The 25787-nt window shown below is 46.3% G+C and overlaps 2 protein-coding genes across 3 annotated transcripts in view; both read left to right on the top strand.

The window, feature by feature from the left end:
- Nucleotides 1-178: 178 nt before the first annotated feature.
- LOC113583268 (importin subunit alpha-1) lies at nt 179-5456 on the top strand. 2 transcript variants are annotated; one of them, XM_035528789.2, is made up of 11 exons: nt 179-249; nt 555-628; nt 706-846; nt 1039-1127; nt 2928-3196; nt 3293-3387; nt 3605-3868; nt 4070-4303; nt 4461-4643; nt 4793-4942; nt 5225-5456. In XM_035528789.2, the coding sequence occupies exons 2-11, from the start codon at nt 560-562 to the stop codon at nt 5312-5314; spliced, it is 1584 nt and encodes a 527-aa protein (XP_035384682.1). In that variant the 5' UTR covers nt 179-249; nt 555-559; the 3' UTR covers nt 5315-5456. The 2 variants fall into 2 exon arrangements, with proteins under 2 accessions (XP_035384682.1, XP_035384679.1); XM_035528786.2 differs by lacking the exon at nt 179-249 and having other exon boundaries at nt 273-628.
- Nucleotides 5457-5794: 338 nt separating this feature from the next.
- LOC113583267 (E3 ubiquitin-protein ligase SMURF2) overlaps nt 5795-25787 on the top strand; it is a 38186-nt gene continuing 18193 nt past the window's right edge. The window contains exons 1-3 of the mRNA XM_035528781.2: nt 5795-6217; nt 20180-20218; nt 21269-21377. Coding sequence (XP_035384674.1) covers nt 6166-6217; nt 20180-20218; nt 21269-21377 — 200 coding nt within the window. The 5' untranslated portion in view covers nt 5795-6165. The remainder of the gene's footprint in view (nt 6218-20179; nt 20219-21268; nt 21378-25787) is intronic.

Raw genomic sequence — 25787 nt, 5'->3', positions numbered from 1 at the left:
AACCAAGTCTTTTAAAAACATCTTTGTTAAATACAACTAATAAAAACGGTTATAATGGATCGTTTTGCATATCTAGATGTTGGAGCATCATTATTTCAACAGTGTTATTGTTTTTCTGAATTCATATCAAAGTTTCTTTTTTAGAAGAATATAACGACTGTGTCTCCTTATGCGATCCAATCAGCATCAACCACAGACCTACGTGCGAAGTCCCTGTTTTACGTCACTGCCACCCTGACCAAGGAAGCGGTGAGCGCACATTAGTCGCTTTATTGCTTAAATAAGCCTCTTCATTAACCCCATTAACCTCAACCATCATTAACCTCTTAATGACACAGTAAATGTCTGTGTTCGTGTATCGGTGTTGTCGCGGTCATCGTTGAGTGTGTGTTATACATTTATAATGAAAGTGAGACCACATGGTCACGCAAGGCTGCTCAAATGTCCCCGGAAATCTGAATGGCATTTATGTAACGCTGGCTTCCAGTTTATTACCCTAACAGCGACACGCTTTCATAGCTACATTAATATTTGTATACATTTTATTTCTACAGAAGAAATGTCTTCCGCCACGAACGACGGTTTTGCCCGTTTAAACCAATTCAAAAACAAGGGGAAAGACGCAACCGTAGGTTGATTTACCGAGTTATGCTTCTGCTTAGGGGCGGGGGGATCCATGGCTGAGGTCTTTGTGTTTGATCGCAGGAACTGAGACGAAGGAGGATGGAGGTAAATGTCGAACTGAGGAAGGCGAAGAAAGATGAGCAGATGTTGAAACGAAGAAATGTCGGTTCTTTCCCGGTAGATGCGTCTTCACCGTATCAAGACCAAAATCAAAACGCACAGGTAAAGTTGTAGGATCTACAGGTATGTTTACGTGGTAACAGTAATGTAAAGGTATAGTTCCTTACGTAACTGTAGATGACTTCACTGTCTGTCTGTCTCTCTGTCTCTGTGTGTGTGTGTGTGTGTGTGTGTGTGTGTGTGTGTGTGTGTGTGTGTGTGTGTGTGTGTGTGTGTGTGTGTGTGCGCGTGCAGTCCTCTCAGCATTGGAGTGTAGAGGACATCGTCAGCGGTGTAAACAGCCAAAGTCTGGATCAGCAGTTGCAGGCAACACAGGCCGCACGGTACGATCCAGGTGGACAGCAGAAATCCACTCTGTGAATGTGCCGGTTTAGCTAACCGCTCTTGTCATTGCTTTGTCTACTGTATAAACAATTCGCAGATGTTTGCTCCAGACACACTAGGGGCCCTTTTACACTTTACATTAGCATAACAACTGTTTGTGCAGCCACAGTGATACTACTACTAGTATTATTACTACTACCATTACCACTACTACTACTAATACTAATACTACTACTACTACCACCACTACTACGTCTACTACTACTACTAATGCTACTACTACTACCACTACCAATACTACTACTAATACTAATACTACTACTACTACCACCACTACCACTACTACTACATCTACTACTACTACTAATGCTACTACTACCACCACTACCACTACTACTACTAATACTATTACCAATACTACTACTACTACTAATACTACTACTACCACCACTACCACTACTACTACTAATACTAGTACTAGTACTACTACCACCACTACCACTACTACTACATCTACTACTACTACTAATGCTACTACTACTACCACTACCAATACTACTACTACTACTATTACCAATACTACTACTACTACTATTACCAATACTACTACTACTACTAATACTACTATTACTACCACTACCAATACTACTACTACTACTATTACCAATACTACTACTACTACTAATACTACTACTACCACCACTACCACTACTACTACTAATACTAATACTAGTACTACTACCACCACCACTACCACTACTACTACATCTACTACTACTACTAATGCTACTACTACTACCACTACCAATACTACTACTACTACTATTACCAATACTACTACTACTACTAATACTACTACTACTACCACCACTACCACTACTACTACTAATACTAATACTAGTACTACTACCACCACTACCACTACTACTACATCTACTACTACTACTAATGCTACTACTACTACCACTACCAATACTACTACTACTACTATTACCAATACTACTACTACTACTAATACTACTACTACTACCACCACTACCACTACTACTACTAATACTAATACTACTACTACTACCACCACTACCACTACTACTACATCTACTACTACTACTAATGCTACTACTACCACCACTACCACTACTACTACTAATACTATTACCAATACTACTACTACTACTAATACTACTACTACTACCACCACTACCACTACTACTAATACTAATACTACTACTACTACCACCACTACCACTACTACTACTAATACTAGTACTACTACCACCACCACTACCACTACTACTACGTCTACTACTACTACTAATGCTACTACTACTAATGCTACTACTACTACCACTACCAATACTACTACTACTAGAGTACCACTACTACTGCTACTACTACAGTACTACTACTACTATTACTACTATTATTAATACTACTACTAGTAGTAGTACCACTACAGTACTACTACCACTATTACCACCACCACTACTATTACAACTATTAATAATAATAATAATAATAATAATAATAATAATAACATAGTGCATAACATAGCTGTGCATGAAAATCCATACACACATCTGTTGTGTATTGCACAAATAATATAAAATGGTTCATAGTTGTTTTTTTCAGTTATGTCTGTCTGGGCTTATATGGGGATTAATATTTTCTTGTGGTTGCCAGCAATGCTCTATCCTTGTGCTGTTTGTGTGTGTGTGTGTGTGAGGTCTTGTCTTCTGATGTGTGTAGATGCATAACAGTGACTACTCACTACTCACTGACATTTCCAACACCAACAGCAAGTTGCTGTCCAGAGAAAAGCACCCCCCTATTGATCTGATTGTGGAGGCCGGTCTGATCTCCCAGCTGGTGAGATTCCTCGCTCTGTCCGAGTGCCCGCCTATCCAGTTCGAGGCAGCCTGGGCCCTCACCAACATCGCCTCGGGTACGACGGATCAGACGCGCGCTGTGGTGGAGGCGGGCGCCATCCCTGCCTTCGTCTGCCTCGTCGCTTCTCCTCATCCTCACGTCAGCGAGCAAGCCATCTGGGCGCTGGGGAACATTGCCGGTGAGTACGTGCTCGAAGGTACTGTGCACGTGAGCTCGGACAGGCACGTGTGGCCGCGCGTTCCCGCCCCGACGCTGACTCTGATGTCTTCTTAAGGTGACGGCTCTACGTACAGGGACAAAGTCATCAAACACGGAGCCGTCGGGCCCCTACTCGCGCTGCTATCTGTTCCCAACCTGTCCGTGTATGCTGTAAGTGCCTCTCATGCTTTGGCAGATGCTCGGTGCTAATGTGCTAATTCAGAATGCCGCCTAGCATGAATGGATTAAATAAGACATTGTCCTCCCTTAATGTTTATTAAATCCAAAAGCAGCATATGAATAGCAGGATGGGTGTTTTAAATGATTCATGACGGCAGATGATTAATAATACATCTCTCTCTCGCGCTCTCGCCCTCCCCTCGTGTAGACCAGTTACCTGAGGAACGTCACGTGGACGCTGTCCAACCTGTGTCGGAACAAGAATCCTGCGCCTCCTCTGGCTGCCGTGCAGCATATGCTACCCGGTCTGCTGCGGCTCCTCCACCACGACGACCCGGAGGCGCTGGCCGACGCCTGCTGGGCCGTGTCCTACCTGACGGACGGCCCGAACGAGCGCATCGAGGTGGTGACCCGGGCGGGCCTGGTGCCGCGCCTCACTCAGCTGCTCGCCTCGACCGACATCGCTGTCCTGGTGAGTCCCTCCCGGCTGCTTCACTAGGCTCGGTCCGCGGATGCGTGTGTTTGCGCGGTGTAGGCGATGTATAATGAACGTGCCGTAACGAGTAGGTCAAATTCAGATGGTCAAACGTGGTTTTATTTATTTTTATTTATTAACCCCCTGCTCGGTTAGCCGCCGCTGATCCTTACCCACTTGTCGATCCACCTCCCCCAGACTCCGACGCTGCGGGCTGTGGGCAACATCGTGACGGGCACGGACGAGCAGACGCAGGGCGTCTTGAACGCGGGCGCGCTCGCCTTCTTCCCGGGCCTGCTCACGCACCGCAGGAGCGGCATCCAGAAGGAGGCGGCGTGGACGCTCTCCAACATCACTGCCGGAAAAGACTCGCAGATCCAGGAGGTGATCGGCGCAGGCCTGGTGCCTCTGCTCATCAATGTCCTGCAGCAGGTGGGACTTTCTCGCTCTGGGACTCCGTCGACGTGCTGACGTGCTACCCAGTTTTCCTTCCAAGCTTTTGAACACAGCAACAAAATACCACCACAAACGTTCAGTGTAAAGCATTTTAGCAGTGGTGCAGCTGTGAGCTGTGTGTGTGGTCATATAGGGCGACTTTAAGACCCAGAAAGAGGCTGTGTGGGCCATCACCAACTACACCAGTGGAGGATCGGTGCAACAGGTGGCATACCTGGTCCAGTCCGGAGTCCTCAGCCCGCTCCTCAACCTGCTCTCGGCCAAAGATAGCAAGACCGTCCTGGTTGTGATGGACGCCATTCTGAACATTTTCATGGTATGTTCGTACAGGTTTTCTTACTTAACGTGTAGGGTGGTGTTTTTTTCTCTCTCTCATTCTCTTCTAAGTAGTCTTAAACGGGTTGACATCATGTGCCGTGGTCATGAACCACACATTAGATGAACGACTCTGCTCCAAACCGGCAGGCGGCAGATAAACTGGGCGAGACGGAGAAGCTGTGTCTGATGGTGGAAGGCTGCGGTGGGCTGGACAGGATCGAGGCGCTCCAGACCCACGAGAACGAGATGATCTACAAAGCAGCGCTCAATCTGATCGAGAAGTACTTCTCAGGGGAGGTGAGCGGCTGTCTGACGCAGCCACTAGGGGGTGCTGTTGTGTCTGTACTTGAGGCTTTGTAGCGTTTATTTTTGTTTTAAGACTAGCCTTTTAGGGTTGCTGTTCTAGGTGGCGCTGTGACTGAAGATGGTGGGCCCTAAAATTGAGTTTAAATGGGTTAAATTGTGAATTTTCAGACAGGGAAATCAGTTAAGGACTGTTGCTGAATTTTCCTGTCTATGGTCCTGTTTGTTTCAGATGTATTAAAAGTTCTCGTGCTGTGTATAATTATTTTCTGACAGGAAGAAAACGATGCATCCGTTGCTCCCGAAGCAGCAGCTGACGGTTACACCTTCCAAATTCAAAACAACCAAAGCACTTTCAGTTTCTGAGACACTCCAGTAATATCCTGTTCCTCCATGTCTGTACATTGACTTTTTATACCCATTTAACATTTTTCAGTTGTGTACCTAAAAATGCTAATTCATCTTTTTTACTTCAAGACTTGTAAATAAACTGTTTCTTGTGAAAGTGTTCTGTGACTTCTGTGTTTTTGCGGATTCTATTCAGCATCACGTGTAAATTAAAACAATTATATAAGCAGTCAGCTTCTACAGTGTTGGTCTGTACAGTTTGCAAATACAAAGGTCAGGGTTAAATGAGTTTAATAATCGGTCTCTGTAAGCTTTGAAACACCCCACAAGGAATTATTTTACTTATGTTTTGCAAGTAATGACAAGGGGCATGACTATTTTGTAGGGTAGTCGGTCTGGTTATGAAACCGACCAGCATGAAAATCCAGCTAGTGTAGTCCCGCTGTCTCGCCACATGGTGTCGCTGCTGGACCAGGTCGGGGGGTAACTGAGGGGCTCCAACTTCACTCCCGAGAAAACAAACCGTCCCGGAGCAGCCTCGCTCACTCATTCAAGAGAACCGGGACCAATTCGGAAGAGCTCGGTTTCTGTGCCGGTTTTAAACGCTTTCTTGAGCAGAACTGAAGTAATTCTAAGGAAAATAGTTTGAGTTTTTTTGGTTTTTTTTTAGTTTTATTTTGTCCGAAACGTTAACATGCTGGGTTATGCACATCCGGGGCAGTGTGCCGTGTCTCCACCGCTCGCTTAGTGCTCGCCGACGTCCAAACCTGAGGGGAAAACGGGGCTTTGTTTTTTAAAAATAATACTTGCGTTTGTGTAGCTATTTCAGAAGCGACAGCTGGAAACGTCAAGCTGGAAGATCAAAGGGCATGTCTAATCAAGGAGCGAGGAGAAACGGTCCGGTGAAACTGCGGCTGACAGGTACGAGTTGTCCCAAGTTAGCCTAGTTAGCCGAAATTCCCCAAAATGTTGAGGTGGTGAGCTAAAGTGGCTAACATTGTGCATTTGTTAGTCTCACTGTCAAACCACAAATACTCAAACAGCGGGGAATAACAGAGCCTTTTTGTATAAAAAGGAAGGAAAAGAAATTGGCTTGGTATTTAAAGATGATGTAATTAGTTAGCATACTGTCTCACTCTACCTAGCCAAGGCGTCCTGTGTGGCTAACAGGATTTCTCTGAGTTAGCTGGCTAGCTGTCTAAATGCACCATTAATCTTTCAGTATTGTCTAAGAAGGTACAGTGGTTGTCCAGACTTGTTTGAAGACATTTAGCAAGCTGGCTCATCGGTTTGTTTAACGTTAGCTTGCTAGGTTAGCCAAGTCACTAATTTAGCTGCTTATGTCCTAACACAGTGAGCTAGCTAAATAACTAATCCGAAAACACCTTTCAGTCTGGTGGGATAACTAATCCGAAAACACCTTTCAGTCTGGTGGGATAACTAATCCAAAGACACCTTTCAGTCTGGTGGGATAACTAATCCAAAGACACCTTTCAGTCTGGTGGGATAACTAATCCAAAGACACCTTTCAGTCTGGTGGGATAACTAATCCAAAGACACCTTTCAGTCTGGTGGGATAACTAATCCAAAGACACCTTTCAGTCTGGTGGGATAACTAATCCAAAAACACCTTTCAGTCTGGTGGGATAACTAATCCAAAGACACCCTTAGTGTAATGGTCTTATCTGACCTGCAGTTTAGCCACCCAAGATAATATTATATAAAAGGTATCTAGCACCCAAACCCTCAGAAACTCATTTGATTGGTAATGGCTAAATTGGCTCCTTTTCTCTAAAATAGCTAAAGTAATGCAACTGGTTGTGACCTTTTAAAGAGGCGTGATAGTTGATTAGTTTCCCAAATCAGTTTTACTGGATTATTCTAAAAAACAAAAACGATCCTCACTGGGCTTTTACGTTTGTCCCAGTTTACTGTTGAAGGGGCTTATTATTTACGTATCGTGTCCGTTTGGTGTTAAACCTGCGTAAAATGAACATTAACTGCCTTGCAAGAAATTGGGTCTGTCGGATTTTAGAGATGTGAAATATTGTTCAGACTGAAGAAGGGAGAGACCTGTCTGCACTGCATCACTCGCAGTGAAACTAAAGATAAAAGACCATGCTGATCTTAAAGTGGGTTTTCACAAGGAAAGATGGAATAAAGCTAATGAAGACAGTTACTTTTTTTTTTACAGAGGAGATAGAAAGTCACTATAGACAGCCACAGGACTGTCTGCTCATCAGACAGAAATAATGATTTATTCTTATTTGGTGAAATCATTTGCAGCTCTCTCTCTTGACTTGTAGTGTTTTGAAGCTTTTTACAATGTAAAGAAACTGTTGACGAAATGTTGGGTTAAGATCAACGTACTTGCAGGCCTACCAAGTCCCGGTATCTCATTGTTTAGAGTCTGGTGCTGGTGGTTCTGAAGGTCTCGCTGAACTGGACTTCTTATTTAACAAGATCATGTAAGCCATTCATTTGTAATGAACGGTGTTCATTTTTTTGGTGTTAGACTTGAGCTTCATGAAATACCTTCAAGTGAACTGAGATGCACTAATCGCAAAATTTGGTTCTCATCCAGGCAGATTATAAGATTCAAGTGTACTCCACCTAGAAAAAAATGACTGTATGTCTCCGACACACACCATTATCCCCCCCCCATCCCTGTTTCCTAAATGCAGCGTTCCCCTGTTTCGCATTTTCCTAACTGGCAGTGTGTATGCCTTGTTTGAATGCTCATTCTGCACGTAAGTTGCATGTCTGTCTAGTTTACCACCGTACGGTAAGGAACAGCCATAAAACAGCACGAGGGCTGAGCTTGGACGGGTCCCCTTTGCCTGTCCCGGTGTAGTTGGTCCTCCGGACACCAGCTCTGATGATTTAATGCCACGCTCACATTTATTATAGTTAGCCTTTTGCTTGAGTATTTCTTTCTTGATGCATCACTCGCATTCTGAATAAGATAACTACAAAGCAAGGGTTGTTGGAGATTTTTTTTTAATTAGAAAGGAACATACAAAACAGAGGTTTCCCCGTCACCTTTAACTCAACGCCACCAACTCAGTTTTTAACCCGTTTTAATGTGATTAGAGTGAATCAGAATAGTAGATTTCTCCGTCTCTAAGTATTGCTGTGTCACGTCCCGTTTTTTTCCCCGGCCCAGGGATCAATAGTCTTCTTTCCCCGCTGAAAAGACTCACTATGGTGCGTGCGCTGGGTATCAATGGGATGTCCGTGCTGATCGCTGCTCATTTGGAGAGCCGGCTGTCTGTGCACGCACATCTCACGCTCATTGCCAGTGTTCATCTAACAAACCATCGGCGGCCTGTCAGTCTCCATGTCCGCAAGTTTTCTCACCATGTTCTGCCTGTCCTTGTCTGTCCGTCTGTCTGTCTGTCTTGCGGGGACTCTTGGATGTCCCTGTACGTCGGCAGGAAATCGCGCTGTCTCTTCCCGAGGCACGTCCAGGGTGCCTGTGTCGTTGAAATCACGTGCCGGGTCCATGTCCTTCCTGTCTACCTCATCTTGTGTGCTCGTTGTGTAGGTGTTTCCTGGACGACAGGAAAGAGCTTTTGCAGGAATAACGGGCCTTTCTCAGTTACACTGTACGCGCCTATAGCCAGAAGGCTTAGTTTTTTTGTGCACAGGTGCAAATGTAGTTTTCTTGCTGAATCAGGTTGTTGGGGTTCAGGTTTAAAGTGCATGCATGCAAGAGTCTAGACTTCCTCTGCCGTTATGTTTAGTCTGACCCTGTGTATTCACAAACGCACACCCATGTGTGTGCGCACACACCCACCCACCCACCATTCATCTCTCATTCAGGATGCTTCAGGTGTGTGCCCTTGTTTTCTCTCCCTCACACACCCACCCACTCCATCTTTCTATCTTCACGTTTCCTACACCTGTTTAGAGGCTATAAATAACACCCCACACTTTGTTCTGGCCGTTTTCACACCATGTGACCCCCCCCCCCATTTCCCGGCTGGACGGACCAATGGGAGTTTTTGATCGGATCTTTATATCGAAACTTGGAATGCGGGTGTGCTTTAAGGAACGCTCCCACGTCTGCAGCTCCTTTCCCACCCGCACCCCTCAGCATGCTCAAGTGTGGAGTTAATAAGTCACTTTTACACAGGCAGACTGAGCCATGAAGCAAAGTGTTTTTATAACAAAAATAAACCTATAAACCTTTTTTTCCCCTCTTTATCAGGTTGGAGCTGTGTAAAAAATTTTCCTTCAGATTTGCAACTCCTTATCTCACATACCTATATTAGAGTTTAACTAGCAGTTTAGTTCAGCTTAACACATTTTGTGTGGTGTTATGGTTTTTTTTATTCCTGGTTACATTGTAGATAATTTTCCTTTGTATCCCTTTTCAGTCCTGTACTGCCCTTTTTTTATAGTTTTATTTTAAAAGTTTTGACAGATTGTCTTTTTTCTGAGAATTAGGTGAACATTTGGAGTATGTTATTTTGTTCTATGCATTGGCCCTCCGCTTTTCTCTTAAGGTTTGTTTGGCTGCTGACCCGCTTTTAAAAACATTCCCTCCTATTGCAGTTAGAGTTTCGGATGTGGAGTGGTTCTGTTACCTAACTATGCATCTGTAATTTAAATATCAAAGCCATGAGTAGCTGGGGGAGTTCTGTAAGTACATGGGATACATGGCTCTCTGGGTCTGTGTTCATGTAGACCACATGTAGATCACTGCATGCCTCTGCCATAAGACAGATATTATACTGTAGCCATGAGCTCCTGGGGCGTTGATGGAGGCAGGCCGCTGACTGAGGTCCAGCTGAATCAGACTACAGGCTCAGACCACAGTTGTTCAGAGAGAGTGGTCCAGGGAACAGGCTTCTATCTGCTTCCCAACTGCACTTGAGCTGGAGAAGCATGCAGGCCCTGACCTTTGCTTAACCACAGACGACCTTTGCCCACCCCCCCTCGCAATTGTGACTGCTCTGCTCCGGATCCGTCCCAGACAACAGGGCAGACAGCAATGTGTGGCTGCCTGTCGCCTCTTCGCCGACTTCTGATCGCGTATTGTGCTTCCTGTCTCACCACTTCCGTTGCAAACCAGCAGAACACTGCGTACACACATACAAACACACACACCACACAGGCGCACACACACTCAGCTACTTCTTAGAAACTAGAATTAGGGCTGAAAGCATGTGCACGTACGTTTAGCCCCATGCTATCTTGTTGACCTTTTGATCAGTGTCAGCAGATGCACATATGTGCTGTGCCTGTCGTCTCCACTCTGGGTGCGTGCGTGTGTGTGTGTGTGTGTGTGTGTGTGTGTGTGTGTGTGTGTGTGTGTGCTTGCATGCCTGTGCGGAGTGTGACTTAAGACCCCGCTCACATTTTTCTGCAGAAGCAGTTATGTCATAACTCTACACATAGCTTACATAAGTGGCGCTTAGGTTCTGCCCTGACCCCCCCACACACACCCCCAGCAAGATGGAGATTAGCAATTTAGCTACAAAATTCCTCTGAGTTGACAGAATCTTTGTGCAGTTAAACATATATATAGCATTATACTGTCATATGTATAACTTGGGGTCAGTGCAGCTGTACCTGTAGAGTTCTTTTATACACATTTGGCAATTGGTTTAGGCTCAATTCCAAAAGATTAAAAGAAAACAGAAAAACCTCCTGAAAGTACCCATGTCTAGCTGAGAAGTACGTGAACTACAAAAGAGCTTTTCTGCCAAAGGAATGTTGCTTTGGAGGTGCCGTGGCCTTCCCTGAATGTGGTGTAGCTGCGTAACCCTTCCGAATCAGCTGAACTTTAGTAGCCCTGAATCTCCTCCTTTACACTAACCGGGCGAGGACTGAGACGCCCCTACTTCGGGCTCGCCGTACCGCTGCCAGGTGCTTGCCTTACATGGAATATTTTCCATCCGCGTGCTTTGCCAGGGTGGGAATGTGTGATGCACCATTTTTCCTGTGGAGTTCAAGAATCAGACGGCACTTGCCGCGTGGTGGTAAGGAGAAAAATGTAAGGGATGGTCCAGAATAAACTGGTTTCATGCAGGAAAGGCCTCTGTAGGCTTCAGCGTAAATCCTCAAGGGGCCTCTTTGACAGGCCTCTAGGGGCCTCAGTCGAGGGGGGGTCTTGGTTCAAGGACGGAACAGCCCGGACTAGCACCGGAAGAAACAATATGGACATCACCGGAAGAACAAATATGGGCAGCCGGTGATATAGAATATGATCACTTTGTAAAGAAATCGAAGTAGTTCAGGATGAACATAATGGTACCAAGAACCGGGTGGTGTAAGTATTGAATATCAATTTGCATACATTGAATAATGTATGGTTTGGAGAACAATAGTGGAACCGGGGCAAGTTTTTATGAAAAAATAAAATGGTCATGAAGAAAATGTATAAAAGTCATGCCCACCTGAGACTGTTAGACATTCTCCGGACAATGCCTCGTTTGTAACACTGAGCTCAGAATAAAGATGGGACCGGCTCTTGTCTTCAATTAATTCCAGAGTCTGCATCTTTATTTCTATTTAGTGTGTATTGAGTAAACAGTTTTGAATTTAGGAACATCTAGGAATGACAGTGGCCTGGCCAAAGTGCACAAGGATGCCGACGCCGCGTCCTTCAGCGCTGACAAAGGGCCTCGGAGTCTCTCACACATGCCGAAAATCTTGTAAACTCTCCCATCCTCCACTCACCACCAGGTGGGCCGAGCCATGTTTAGCGTAGGTGGAAAACGACAACCCAGAGGAATATAAAGAGAAACGGCACACTCTGTACATCCCAGGACACGTGCACGTGCGCACTCTCTCTCTCTCTCTCTCTCTCTCTCTCTCTCTCTCTCTCTCTCTCTCACTTACTCCTCCCTCTCTCCCTCCGTGTTTGTGTTTGGCCACTACCTGCCTGCACTCGGCAGAGGTTTGGTTGTTTTAATGTGTCATGGTAATCTGAGCTTCCTCTACTTCCCTCGCTGTGAGAAAGTTACATGAGCTGGGGAGGGGGCAGGGCAGTGAAGCGGTAGCAGGTGAAAGACACTGACCGACAGTGAATTGGTCGAACAGGCTTTAACACAAGAGTCCTTTATCACATTTCAAATTGACTCTAATTTTATTTTCAGTTCCTGAACTAATTTGGTGTGGTATTATCGGCTGGAGTGTCAAACTCTAACATGGTGGACTGAGTTCCTCACACTGATGTCTTAGGATCTGCTCCTTCTTGGTATATTTTGCCTTTAAGACCTAATTCTGAGTTTGATGTGTGTGTTTGCTTAACAGATGAATAATGAATGACACTATGTGGTCAGAGGTATTATCAGCAGTATTATCCTGAGAAGTAGGGAGTGTGTTGAGTGTGGCGCAGAGAAACCAGGACCTGCGTTCACACAGCGTCGTACTGCAGGAGCCCATGATCTCAGGTCAGATGTCTAGCTTTGTTCAGCCAATCTTTTCCAAGGGATGCTGCACAATCTAGAAACAGAAGAGCTAACAAAGCAGCGCGCACTCCTCTCGGAAGTTGCCTTTATTGGCATGAGTTCTTATGTCGTTGCAAGAAACCGACAGCCTCCCTGACTGGCCCACTTTTGGTTTTCGGGTCAATTAGCCCTCTTCTGTGTGCTGATCTCGGCAAGCATCCAAACATTTCAGAACTGCAAAGGTGAATGGAGTCTCCTCAGTCAAGGCCCAGTTTACCCCAGGGGACGTCGCCTCCCAGAAATCGAGAGTGTGTGCGGCCCTCCCCTCACACCTGCAGGCCCACGTCAGGGTCCCGCACACCCACACCAGGGTCCTTAAGGGTCTCGCACACCCACGCCAGGGTCCTTCAGGGGAGCACAGGCGCATGATGGGAGGTCATGAGCTTTGGGTTAAGTACTAGTCGTCCAGCGTGAAACGTCCAGACTGATCTTAAGCAACTTGGAATGACGGCTTTCCCGACAGAGCGCGCGGTAAGTACACGTTAGCGCATCGTGTGCTCTTGTCTGCGCCACGGCGCGGGCAGAGAATCCGAGTGAGTTGCCCGTCTGCTTCCTCTGGCTCATCGCTGGCCCTTTAGCGGCCTTCCCCACGTCCGGGGTGTGCCGGAGCTAAATCGGCTCTTTCATCTCAGCCCCCCCCGGCGTGTGGCGTGGGTGCCAACCCGAAGAAGATTCAGGGGGCAGCCAAGTCCGTTCCCAGGGCCCAAAGCCGCCACCCCCATGCCCCCTCCCCACTTCCTTGTCCTCCCTCTCTTGTCTCTCACCCCCCCCCCCCTCGCGCGTTCCTTCAGCTGATTACGGCCCAGATGGGGGATGATTCATCGTCTCTGTATGGGCCGTGATCGAAAATTCAGACCGCTCACACGTCGTGCAGAAAAGCCTCCCCAGAAGGATCAGACTGGGGGCTTAAGCTGCCGCTGGTGCCGCTTGCAGGGGGGTCATGTGTGCACTGATGACCTACACAGTTTCATAAGCCTTGTTTAGTTTTGAGGAACTGTCACCCTGTTACCACTTCTGTCTGTCACGCTCTCTCAGCTGTCTCTTTTTCTTATACTCTCTGTTCTTTCTTTTTCTTTTTGTTTCATTTGCTTTCTCTCTTCCCCCCCCCCCCTTCCCTGTGTGTCACTGTCTGACTACTACTTACTGAAGTAAGAGACTGGTTCAGACACGGCACCTCAGTGCCGTCATCGTCACTCGACGATGACAGATCATAGACTGCACGGTAGAGCTCGTCTTCGCCGCTGTACTCCTAGACTAAAGCGAAGACATGCATGCACGAACGTACCAAACCCCCACCGTGAAGATGCTGGCTGATATTAGAGGCGCGTGCGCCCTCCCTCCCCGGGAGGCTGCTGCAGGGAGGGCCACGCTCCCCTTGCATGGAGTGCTGCGTCGCTTCTCGACATAATTTGGCACGCAAGCTATTTTTTTTGGCACGCCCACACGCGTGAGGAGGGTGGAAACAAAGAGGGGAGTGGACTGAGAGAGGAACCTTCACGCAGATAAGAGGCGCCCGCCGGCTGATTACAACCTGGTGCTATCCTGACGCTCTGTTTCTCTAGCTTTCCGCCCTCTTTGAGTGTGTGTGACTGCGAGAGAGTGAGATTGAGAGTAGGAATGTGTACGTATTGTTTAGACAGACGAGAGAGCGGTGGGGTGGGGTGGGGTGGTGTTGGTGGGGGATAGGCTTTGCCAGGGTGGGACACTTCCCAGGATGAGCCATCCAGCTGGCCGGTATTGCCAATGGAATCATGCTAATGGGGGGTGTGGGTGTGTGTGTGTGTGTGTACATGCATGCATATGCGTGGTTGGTTTGGCTTAGACATCGCTGCCCTGTTTGTTTTGACTCATCCCGTCCGCTGTATTTCATTGTAGACTGACGCTTGTTAAGGGCTCTGTAATTTCACATCTGCAGTGTTTCTTGTCTATCTTGGATTTCAGTGTTGAGCCTCAACTCCTGCAGTGTCATTTTAAAGGCCTCGACGGGAAACGTAATACCATCACACTTTGTTCGGTCTAAAAGATCGCACTCCAGACACTTTGTACAGGCAAGCTTAGCTGAGCCACAATCGCACAATGCTGAAAAGAGAAGGAAGAGGAAAAATGGTGTCCTAGTCTTCAGGTTTCACGTTCATCACGTGTTCCTGTTGTTCTGCATGGCTCTTCGCGGCTGCCCGTACCTGCGACACGGACACGTATCGCTTCCTCCCAGCATATCGGTTACAGGGTGCCACGTCTAATCTTCCCCTGCTAAAGCTGAATTCAAGTAACAAAGCAAAATATGAACTTATGAGTTACAGTCGGCTTTCTGTTTGATCCACGACTTGCATCTTTGACCTTGGACGGTCAGCTTCTCTCTTTTTGGGTCGGACCGACGTACAGCCAGCGCCTTTAGTCCGTCATCCCTGCCCAGTGCTGCCATAGAAGTGTTTGTTATAGTCGTTTGGTCCAAAGACTGAACGGGCAGAAGAAAGATGAGCTTAAATGAAGACTGGTGGAGAACATTACGTCATGTGGACTAGAGCTGATGGTGTTCTTTTAAGTGTGCAGCATTTGAATGGTTAATTAAAATTTTGTGACTTAGAATTTCAGATTTGAATAATTCGGCAGTATAGAAATTGGATCACGCTGATTAAGAGGTTCCTCACTTACACAAATTATTGGCATGTTTAGTCAAGCTGTTCCTTTAACATTAACAGTCGTATCCTCTTCCAGGGGGAGTCTCAGGTGCCTGATGGCTTTAGAGAGCAGTTCGGTTTGCAGGCGTGTCGGCTGTTGAAACAGAAACCTTTGTGCGCAACTTTGTTCTCACGGACAGTTTTCTGTAAACAAGCTCACGGCTGAGGCGCCAAGTGTCCTCCTGGCAACCTGCTGTGATGATCTGACCCCTATTGCTGCTTAACCCATCACCCATCGCTTATATCCCTACCTTCAAGGTCTCGCCGTGTCCAAGAGATGCCGACGAAAGGAGTGAAGATGACTACACGTTTCCACTGACCGTGTGACTCCTCTGTTGTGACACCTGAGCTGGAATCTCTTCATTGTGTTCTTCTGAAAAGCATTTGTCCTCGGCCTGCCTGTCTCAGGGCAGGCCTGACTCGTTTTTCTGGAATCGGGCGGCATCGGAGCTCTGATATTTCACTCCGTGTCAGCTGTGAAGGGTAGAGAGGGGAAGCTTCTTAGTCATGCCGTGCTCCACTCCGTCTCTGAGGGCCATTTTGTGCAGGCGACACCATAGCTGAGCCCGTGCTAATGCGCTGCGCAGTTGGAGAGCTGTTAGTGTTCGTACTTGGATCGTTAAAGTGGGGTTTATGTAAATCTCAATCTTTTAATCACCCCTCACGTGTCACTTAAAGCCACAGCACACGGATTGCCATCCCCGGTGACAGTTTTTTGTGTAAAGAAATCCCTTGTCACAGTCTGTAAAGCCCTTTACATCTTTTGAAACCTTCTTGCCAGGTTTCTCTTTAGAACACCAAGAACTTTAAATAAATCAAGTTGGATAAAAAATAAACCAAATTTTGAAATCATTTGCATCGCTATTAACCTTTTGATCAAAAAAGCCCAACATCGCTTAGAAAACACTGCATTAAACTTCATTGATATTCAAGATTGGATAGGTACAGCAGTAGAGAGCCTGGTGTTCATAGAGAATCTGAACTCCTTAAATCCAGACTTCTTTAACTCAAGACATCAGCTTTGCAGACGGAGCCGGGTCCCTGCACCCAAGGGGCCTGAGTGGTTCCTAACACTGATCTTGACAGTGAGGGACGGCCTAAAGGTCACGCTGTCTACACCTAGTTTCTGGGAAAGGGTCACAATGTAGCCGTTTGACAGCATCCTGTAATCCACACATCTGATCACTACTTAGTATCGTCCCATTTAATCCATACATCTGACCACTACTTGGCATAGTCCCATTTAGTCCCTACATCTGACCACTACTTGGCATAGTCCCATTTAGTCCATACATCTGACCACTACTTGGCATAGTACATGCCATTTTATTGACCAGTGTTTCCTCAGTTGCCCTGCTGTTTGAGTTTAGCAGCATTGAAGGGTTTACTTTAGTTAATTCAAGTGCTTTCAAAGGTTTTCGGTTGTAGTCTTGTTTTATTTACTCCTTTTTTTCCCTCATTCAGATGGTGAAAATGAATCAAGGTTGGATAGGTACAGTAGTACTTAGTACTGTACCTACTTCATATAACACTTGGTTTTGAATAAATCCTGCGAGTGTGTGTGTGTGTGTGTGTGTGTGACCATCACAGTCTCAGATGTGAATGTCGATCGGCAAACAAGCAAAAAAAAAAAATTTGCACTGCAATTTTTCAGCTGTTGCTCATCGTCCGCAGCGACGCTTCCAGTGGCCGTTTCCGAGCTTGCTACAGTGAGGGAGTTGAGGAGTTCACCCCTTCATATATTATTCAGAGACTCCGTGTGTGCCTGGGGGGCTGCTCTGAGAGGAAGCGCGCTGAACCTGGCACCAGTCCAGACTTGGCTAACGCCAGCTCAGGAAGAGGTCGTGGGAGGTCGCTTGGAATTCTCCATGGCTGGCCTTTCGCTGCAAGCACTCGACGTCAGGGCTTATGCGTGCTCATCCGAGTTGCGACACGAGGGTTCACCTTTAGCCTGATTTACAGGGAATCAAAATGTGTGTATGCAGGTACACGTCACGGTTTCGATCTACATAGAACAGAACTACCACAGGGCAGGACCACTGAGTGAGGGTAGGAAGACACATTAGTAGGACACACTTCTGTTGTTGGAAAGAAATTGTATATTCCCCACCTTGTCCAAACCAATCAAAGTAACCAGTCTTTGATTTTTTAAAAATTTATGTGGCCTGTGTCATGTGATCTAGTAAACAGAGCTATTCTTTCTGGGTATTTCGGGTTTTACTTACGGGATCTCAAGCATATACAAACCTATCCAGATTTCTCTTACCCACTGTCTGGGTTGTTTTGTTTTTTTGAGTTCTGGCATTTTCCCAGTCATGTTCTGTGTCGTTTTGCTCTGACCAAACTGAGTGCTGCTTGCTGTACTGATTGTGGGGTTTTGTAGTTTCGCTTGGCTGGCCTGCCTGCGTATTGTCATAATTTGTAAGATTGTCTCTGTGGTGGCTTCTGTAATTTTCAGTTGAGTTCTGGACTACACAATTTACAGGCCTCCACCCCATATCATTTCTCTCTCTCTCTTTTTGTTTTTTTTTTTTGTCTGTGCTGTTTTTTCTACCCCCTGTCATGCACAGCCCTGGTGTGCAGGCTATTTCCAGTCTCCCTCCCAGTTAATGGCTGTCCAGGGTATTTGGCTGGCGGGGACCAGAGTCCAAGGCCAACGATGGATGCAGGCGCCAGTCTCCCAACACGGCCTCCGATGCCAGCCATTCCAGTCACTGGGTTTTTGCCTTTTTGGGGGCGGGGGGCCGCATCCTGATTCTGATCTGCAGTGCTGCTACTGGTGCGACCCCATTGTAGACCCCGCGGCCCAGCTCTGCACTGGGTCTCCTGACGCAGCTCCGCAACTGGCCCCACGCTGTCGCTCCACCACAATGGGCCCCGCGGCCGCTATCTCCGGCCCACAGCTGCGCTCCAAACAGGCCTGGTTTTACGACCTGCCAATACTCTGCAGATTTGTGGCCCCGCTGCTCCTTTGTCAAGGGGCATGACAGCCCAGCTCTAGGGTTAGAAACAGAGAACGGGGTAATTGAGGAAAAGAATGTTCTGGCGTTCCCTAGAATGCTCTACTGTTCTGTGGAATGTTCTTGTGTTCCTTAAGATGTCGTAACTACACAGGAAGGAAAAGCATTCAGCATTAATTTCTGCTGCCTGTAATTCGATTCCTATAAATTTTAAGAGTGTTTTAGGTTATGTGTGATTGAGAGCTTATGTGTATGTGTTTCTGTTTGCCGTGTGTGTGTGTGTGTGTGTGTGTGTGTGTGTGTGTGTGTGTGTGTGTGTGTGTGTGTGTGTGTGTGTGTGCGCGTGCACACTTCATGGGCCTGGAACAGCTAAGGGGCAAAAAACTCAACTGGTTAATAAATTACTGAAAGGAATGTAGATACTATATCGCAAAGTTTCTAAAGCAGTACCCAGCTCTTGTCAGATCTGGGGTGAACAGTCCGAAACATTTTAGGCCATGCCGAGTCAAACGTGCGTGGTGTTATTTCAGTCAAGCCACCGAGAGACAACCGTCTCCACACAGTCCAGCGCTCCCCTCGTACTCCGTTACACGCGGCATGGTGCCGGTGACGGAAATGAGCATCTGCAGCCCTTGACAGCCTCCCCTCCGGGGAATGTCTCGCCACGTTCCCGCTTTCTCCCGCCGTGGTGTTGGCTTTCCTTTTCCACCCGGCGCTGAGCCCGGGTTGCCGGGCTGAGCGAGAGGTCATGGCGGTGGTTGACTACCCGGTTTTATTAAACCGTGTTTTAAAGGCTGCAGGTTCCTGGCAGGCGTGCCGGGTGTTCTTTCCAGACCATGCTACCTGCGTCATGACCGAGCAGGCCGAGTAACGGATATGGCTTGGGGGGAGGGGCCTGCCACGGCACCGTGCCGGTAGGGTGGCGGGAGGTGACTCAGGCCAGGAGTGTGGTTACTCACAGAAACACCACTTCTGTACTTTCCCTCAGCTGCTGGGAGGGGTCATGAGGTCATTGATTAGAAACGAAATGTTGACTGCGTTTTGGACTGTAAGAGGAACAGAAAGATGATAATCGTGTTTTTGTCAGAATGCTCCAGATTATACAGATGAATGCAAACCTTTCCTGTTCCTCTAGAAGCACCCAGTGGAATGGATTCTTTATTTCTTTATTTTTGTCCTAGCCACTATCACCTTTGGCCTCCTCTTTAGAGAGCTGTTCTTGTTTTTTCAATAAAGGTGTGTTTTGATAACAGAATTAAACTGAATCTTTGCTGGTAACCAGATAACATGTTTGAGGAGAGAAAACAGCAAATTTGTAAATTCACCCAAATCAAACATGCACCTAGATCTAGATTTTATAGACGTTACGAATTTTCATCTTTGTATTTACCTCAAATAGTTCTGAAATTCTCAGCCAGCCAATGGTTGCTGTTAATTTGCAGGTTTGGGATTATGAAGCTTTGGTTGACGGTGCAGCTGGTTTAGCCCGTGCTGTTGTGGTCTGATCCAGCAGATGTTCTTGTGGATCTTTCCTGTTAAGGAGCCATCAGTAGCACAAGCAGGCAACAATAATGCAAAAGTGGGCATAAGATTTGAAAAGCAACAAAAAAACAGCAAATATGAAAGCCATCTAGAAGTTATTTGCATTAAATGTCATTTTTTATTTTCTTGGGTTTGTTTGTGTATATGGAAATTAAAATGTCATTATTTCCAGAGTTTTGGTGCATTAAAGGTGTCCTGTTTAAATCCAGATTTTCATGTTACTTGTCTCTTTCCCTCTAGTTCTCTGTGCGAAGAACTTGTCCAAGAAGGATTTCTTCAGTAAGTAACTAGTTTTAAGTCTCCCGTCACTCCTGTTATGAGTGTTGTACCTGTGCCTGCTCTGCGTTGACTTCAGCCATTTAAAAGTCACAGTGAGGAGAGCACTGGCTGTTTATCCCCAGCCCCTGGCATGGCTGAGAGTGCCGCCAGGGAGAGGCTATTGCAGGAGTTCAGGAGACTAAGGAAATTCTGTTAATTTTCTTATTTCTCAGAAAATCGAACTGTGTATGTGTGCCTATGTCTTGATACATGTATGACAGGTGGACTAAAAAATGGCAGGTTTCCAGAGAAATAAAATGTTTTGGACAGAGGTGCTTAATCAATTGTGAAAGCAAAGTGCTTAATTTGGTAATCTGATGATGATTTTATTATTGGATGAACTGCCTTGATCTCACGGAGCTTCAGAAGCACTTTGCTTGCACTTCTAATGAAGGACCTCTGCCCAAATTGTTCTGTATCTCTGGAAACCTTATGAACTACACACACACACACACACACACACACACACACACACACGTGCATAGAACATCATTCAGCGGGTCTTAATGATAAAGAACACTAACATATAGTGTCATAGCCTGAAGCCTCTATAGCCTCTAGCACTACATACAGACCCCCCACAAATCCATCATTATCATCATGGTTTCACACTGATGCAGAACCTGTGCCCTTCCTGGAGAGATTGTTTGAATTACAAGTTACTCTGTGTTTGTGTTTGTTCATTTATTTACACATCCACTCTTGTTCCAACAGCTGCTGCTGGTGTGTGTGGGGGTATTCCTTCTGCAAACAAGAGTTTTAAATATTAAAAAACAGATTTCCCCTTATGAATGTGATGATCTCTAATAAATAATATTAATATTGCATTAATAATCAATTAAATTAAGAATAAATAGAATTTACTGTGCAAGGTAAACAATTGTTAACACTATTATAAAGTATTAGAGGGTCATCATACAAGGTTAATATGGTAATTATAGCACATTAGAGTTATTTTATTATATTAAATGGTTTCCATAGGGATGACCTCTGTGTTTTTGTTTGTGTCAGGATTGCCCGACCCCTTTGCTAAAGTGGTGGTGGATGGCTCAGGCCAGTGCCATTCCACGGACACGGTCAGGAACACGCTAGACCCAAAATGGAACCAGCACTACGACCTGTAAGTCCCTCTGTGCGTTCCGGATCGGGATCACCGAGGCCCTCAATCCCAACCTGGTCCGGGTTTTTGGTTTGTCCGTGCGGTTTAGTTCCGACAGCTTGGCCACGCTGCTCCGCATCTGTAGCTACTTGCGGGTGAAGATTCATGATCGCTCTCAGCTGTGGAACAATAGTAATGTTATGTTACTGCCTTCTCGATCATTCATTTAACCGGCCTGTTGTACTGCTGCCTCGCGCGTCAAGTGGTGTTATCACCCAAGCCTTCGTGTTCTGTTCGGCTTTCTGCTGATTGTTTAGACAGAACTGAACGCACCAGCTCATCTGCCAAACCGCAATCCATTGTGAATGCGGGCAGTTACAGGAATTAATGTAATTTTAGGAAATGTTCCTTTTCTGATTCCCTGATCGACTCCCGTGACATGTTTTGGAGGTTCCTGCGGTGGAGATGCGTTCTGTTATGAAGCAGTCACTCACGCCGTAATGCAATAGCAACACACGAGAGCTTCAGCAGCTGGTGCCGTTCAGAACGCGTGTTTATCGACTGTGTCTTCTCGTCGTTCTTGGATTTTGGACTCGGACGTGTTGTCAAGAAATTCCTGGGAGGACCCAAAGGCCCTGCTGGCAACGGAGCTCAACAGAATTGCAAAACAGAAACTATGTGCTGTTTCTCTCCTCCTTTTCTCTCTTTCAGCCTCCCCCCCTCTCCTTTTTTGGCATGCAGGCCATGGAATGGAGCGACTGATTTTTGTCGGTGTGTTTTCAAACGCGATGATTACATCATCAGTTAGGGCGAAGCAGCCTCTGGCTCAGGGTACCTGGCATCACACACCACACAAGACAGTTCAGGTTCTCTGTGTGATGGTGTTGCGCTGTGTTCAGGCTGCCTGTGTGACGCTGTGTTCAGGCTATCTGCGTGATGCTGTGTTGGGCTGTGTTCAGGCTGTCTGCGTCACGATGTGGTGAGGTGTGTCTAGCCTGTCATGCTGCACACACAACATTACTGTGAGTGAGTGACAGTATTTGTTGTTAGAATGAATATTAAAAAGTAGAAAAAGAGTAATGTTATTGAATGTGTAAAGGGTTTTGAGTGTGTTGCACATGTGCATATTATTGTGTGGACCTGCAGCCTTGGCCAAATGTTTTGTCTTTTAAAAGCAAAGTACACTGTGTCTGCAGTCTGAACCCAGCACACGCCGTGTCTGCATACTAAAGTATCTGGGCTCACATGCTGTATTTGACCTTTTAACCTTAGTTCTGTCAAATAAAACCACTCACATTCCAGGATGTCACAAAGAAGGGCCTAAACGCGCAGCCTGCCGAGTTTGCTTTTAACATATCTGATCTGAGACCTGAGTCCTAGGCAACTATGGCGGCACGTGCACAACGCGAGGCTCAGCGTCTCCAGTTTTTGCTTTTTAGTAGTAATTAGCTTACTGGTTACCAGCTTATTTATCACAAACTGTCAGGCAAGCAGCTCCTACAGCCCACAGATGCTACTTGATATCGGTTCCAATGGCATAAATGGTTTTAGTGATCTGATGGTCCCTCAAGAAATCTCCATAACACCGTGGACTGTTCAACCAACCCCCTCAGCTGGGTGCAGCGAGTGAAGGCGCAGGGATCGTAAACAAAAGCGAGGAAAGCGTGGGGGACTGGGGACTAAAGTACGGCTAAACCCGCATCGACCACCACTTCCCAGCATTTTTCTTGCCAACGTTCAGTCTCTGGCGAACAAAATGGACGAACTCCAGCTCTGGATTACAACACAGAGATGGATCATGGAGTGCAACATCATGTTTCTGATGGAGACGTGGTTGAACAGTGACATTCCCAACAGCGCAGTGGAGCTGGATGGGCGCAGCTTGTTTAGAGCGGACAGAGTGGCAGAAGACTCCGGTAAGAGTAAAGGAGGAGGGCTGTGCATTTATGTAAGCAAATCATGGAATACGGACTCCACTATAACTGAAAGTCATTGCTCTGTGACTCTGGAATATTTGATGATTAAGTGTAGACCTTTCTATTTACTGAGAGAGTTCTCTAATATCGTCGCCACTGCTGTTTACATGCCTCCCGACGCGAATGCCAAGTTAGCCATGGAAGAGTTGAGTGCAGCAATCAGCAAACAAGAAGCTGCACAACCAGACAGTTTTTATTGTTGCGAGGGACTTCAATAATGCAAATTTAGGAACTGTGCTGCCTAAATTTCATAAAAATGTCTCCTGCCCAACCAGAGGAGACAAAACTTTGGATCAGGTTTACATGAACATTGTAGAGCCATGCAAGGCTGTTCCCCTCCCCAATCTGGGACAGTCCAATCACCTCTCGTTGTTCCTGCTCCCCAGGTATGTGCCACTCAAACGTGTGAAAATGGCAACAAAGGCTGTGTGGGCAGAAGGGGCCGTCTCCTCTCTGCAGCATCAGTTTCATAACACTGACTAGAGTATGTTCTCCTCACAAGCCACTGTGGACTCTCACACAGACCTGAACAAATACACCTCTGCTGTCACAGACTATATAAACTCATTTACTGATAATGTCACCACTGGCAGATATGTGAAGATCTTTCCTAATCTGAAGGCCTGGATGAATGCCGAAGTTCGCCTACTGCTGAAGGCACGAGACATTGCTTTAATGGCCCGGGATGCTGAGGCCTACAGCTCAGCCAGGGCCAACCTGAAAAGGGGCATTAGGAAAGCCAAACACACCTACAAACTATCTATTGAGGAGCACTTCCACAGCTCTGACCCCCACCGCATGTGGATGAGCATCCGGTCCATCACATGCTATAAACCACCCCCACCAACTCTTCCATCTAGCAGTGCATCATTCCCGGATGAGCTTAATCAGTTTTTAAGCTCGTTTTGATCACAGCAATAGACAACTCACCACATGGGATGGGCCTCCTCCTCATAAGGGTGAACCTCCCATGTTATCCACTGAGGATGTGCGTTCAGTACTGAACAGAGTAAACGCACGGAAAGCTGCTGGCCCTGATGTCGTTCCAGGATGCGTCCTCAGAGCGTGTGCAGAACAGCTAGCTCAGGTCTTCACCGACATTTTCAATCTGTCACTGGCTCAGGCTGCTGTTCCAACATGCTGGAAGACATCCACCATCACACCAGTGCCAAAGTGGTCTTCTGCAGCATGTCTGAATGACTTGCGCCCTGTTGCACTCACTCCCATCATTCAGCTTCATTCTGAACACTGGTATGACGCAGGGCTGTGTGTTGAGCCCTCTGCTCTTCTCCTTGTTCACCCACGACTGTGTGATCTAACATCATTAAGTTTGCAGATGACAACTGCGATCGGACACGTCAGCAATGATGAAGCAGCCTACAGGGAGGAGATCCAGCATCTGGCAACCTGGTGCTCCACCAATAACCTCTCCCTCAACAACAAAAAGACCAAAGAACTCTTTGTGGACTACAGGAAGACCAAAGGCTGCACACACTCTCTTGTTCATATCAATGGAACAGAAGTGGAGTGTGTTTCCAGCTTCAAGTTCCTGGGCGTCCACATCTCTGAGGATCTTTCATGGACACTCAACACATCTTATCTTCAGGAAGAACCTTCTGTCTTCTCAGATCCTGACTAACTTTTATCGCTGTACCATTGCGAGTGTTCTGACCAACTGTGTGACTGTGGTATGGTGGTTCCACTGTGGCTGACAGGAAGGCCCTGCAAAAGGTGGTGAAGAATGCTCAGCGCATCGTTGGTGCACAGCTCCCTGCCATTGGAAGCATTCACCACCAGCGCTGTGTGCGCAAAGCATGCAGCATCATCAGGGACTCCTCCCACCCCAACCACACACTGTTTAACCTCCTACCATCTGGGAGGAGATACAGGAGCATCCGTGCTAGAACCAGTTGGCTCGGGTCCAGCTTCTTTCCATTCACCATCACTTTACTTAACTCTACAATACACTGATAAATACTGCTGCCCCTACACCGACTTATTTATATTTAGTATTCACCATACTGGATATAGTGTATACATCATATACTACTGTTTATATCTATACTGTACATACTATGTAAAGATACACTGCAAGTATTCACTATATTATTGTACGTACTACCTACATTGTACGTACTACCTACACTGTTAATTATTTTGTTATACTTAATATATTATGTATATATCCTGTTATACTTTATATATCTCACATATCTTGTTATACTTTAACATTTAGTTCTGTCTAGAGTTGCATTAACTTTCCCCAAAATCTTGTATTGATGATTGGAGATTTGGACCATTGCGCAAAGTCTTCTCCAGCACATCTCAAAGATTCTCCATGGGGTTCAAGTCTGGACTCTGTTGTTGGCCAATCCATGTGTGAAAATGATGTCTCATGCTCCCTGAGCCACTCTTTCACAATTTGAGCCCGCTGAATCCTGGCATTGTCATCTTG

The sequence above is a fragment of the Electrophorus electricus genome, chromosome 3 (genome assembly GCF_041902795.1).
Source record: "Electrophorus electricus isolate QZ-2024a chromosome 3, ASM4190279v1, whole genome shotgun sequence".
Taxonomy (NCBI): domain Eukaryota; kingdom Metazoa; phylum Chordata; class Actinopteri; order Gymnotiformes; family Gymnotidae; genus Electrophorus; species Electrophorus electricus.
Note: the sequence above shows the minus strand (reverse complement) of the source record. Positions and strands in the feature narration are given on the sequence as shown.

What these genes read in the sequence shown, in the direction of transcription:
- LOC113583268 (XM_035528786.2), top strand. Translation starts at nt 404, where the DNA reads ATGAAAGTGAGACCACATGGTCACGCAAGGCTGCTCAAATGTCCCCGG. An exon ending in ACAAGGGGAAAGACGCAACC is followed by an intron (nt 629 to 705) that starts GTAGGTTGATTT and finishes GTTTGATCGCAG; the next exon opens with GAACTGAGACGAAGGAGGAT. An exon ending in CAGGCAACACAGGCCGCACG is followed by an intron (nt 1,128 to 2,927) that starts GTACGATCCAGG and finishes CAACACCAACAG; the next exon opens with CAAGTTGCTGTCCAGAGAAA.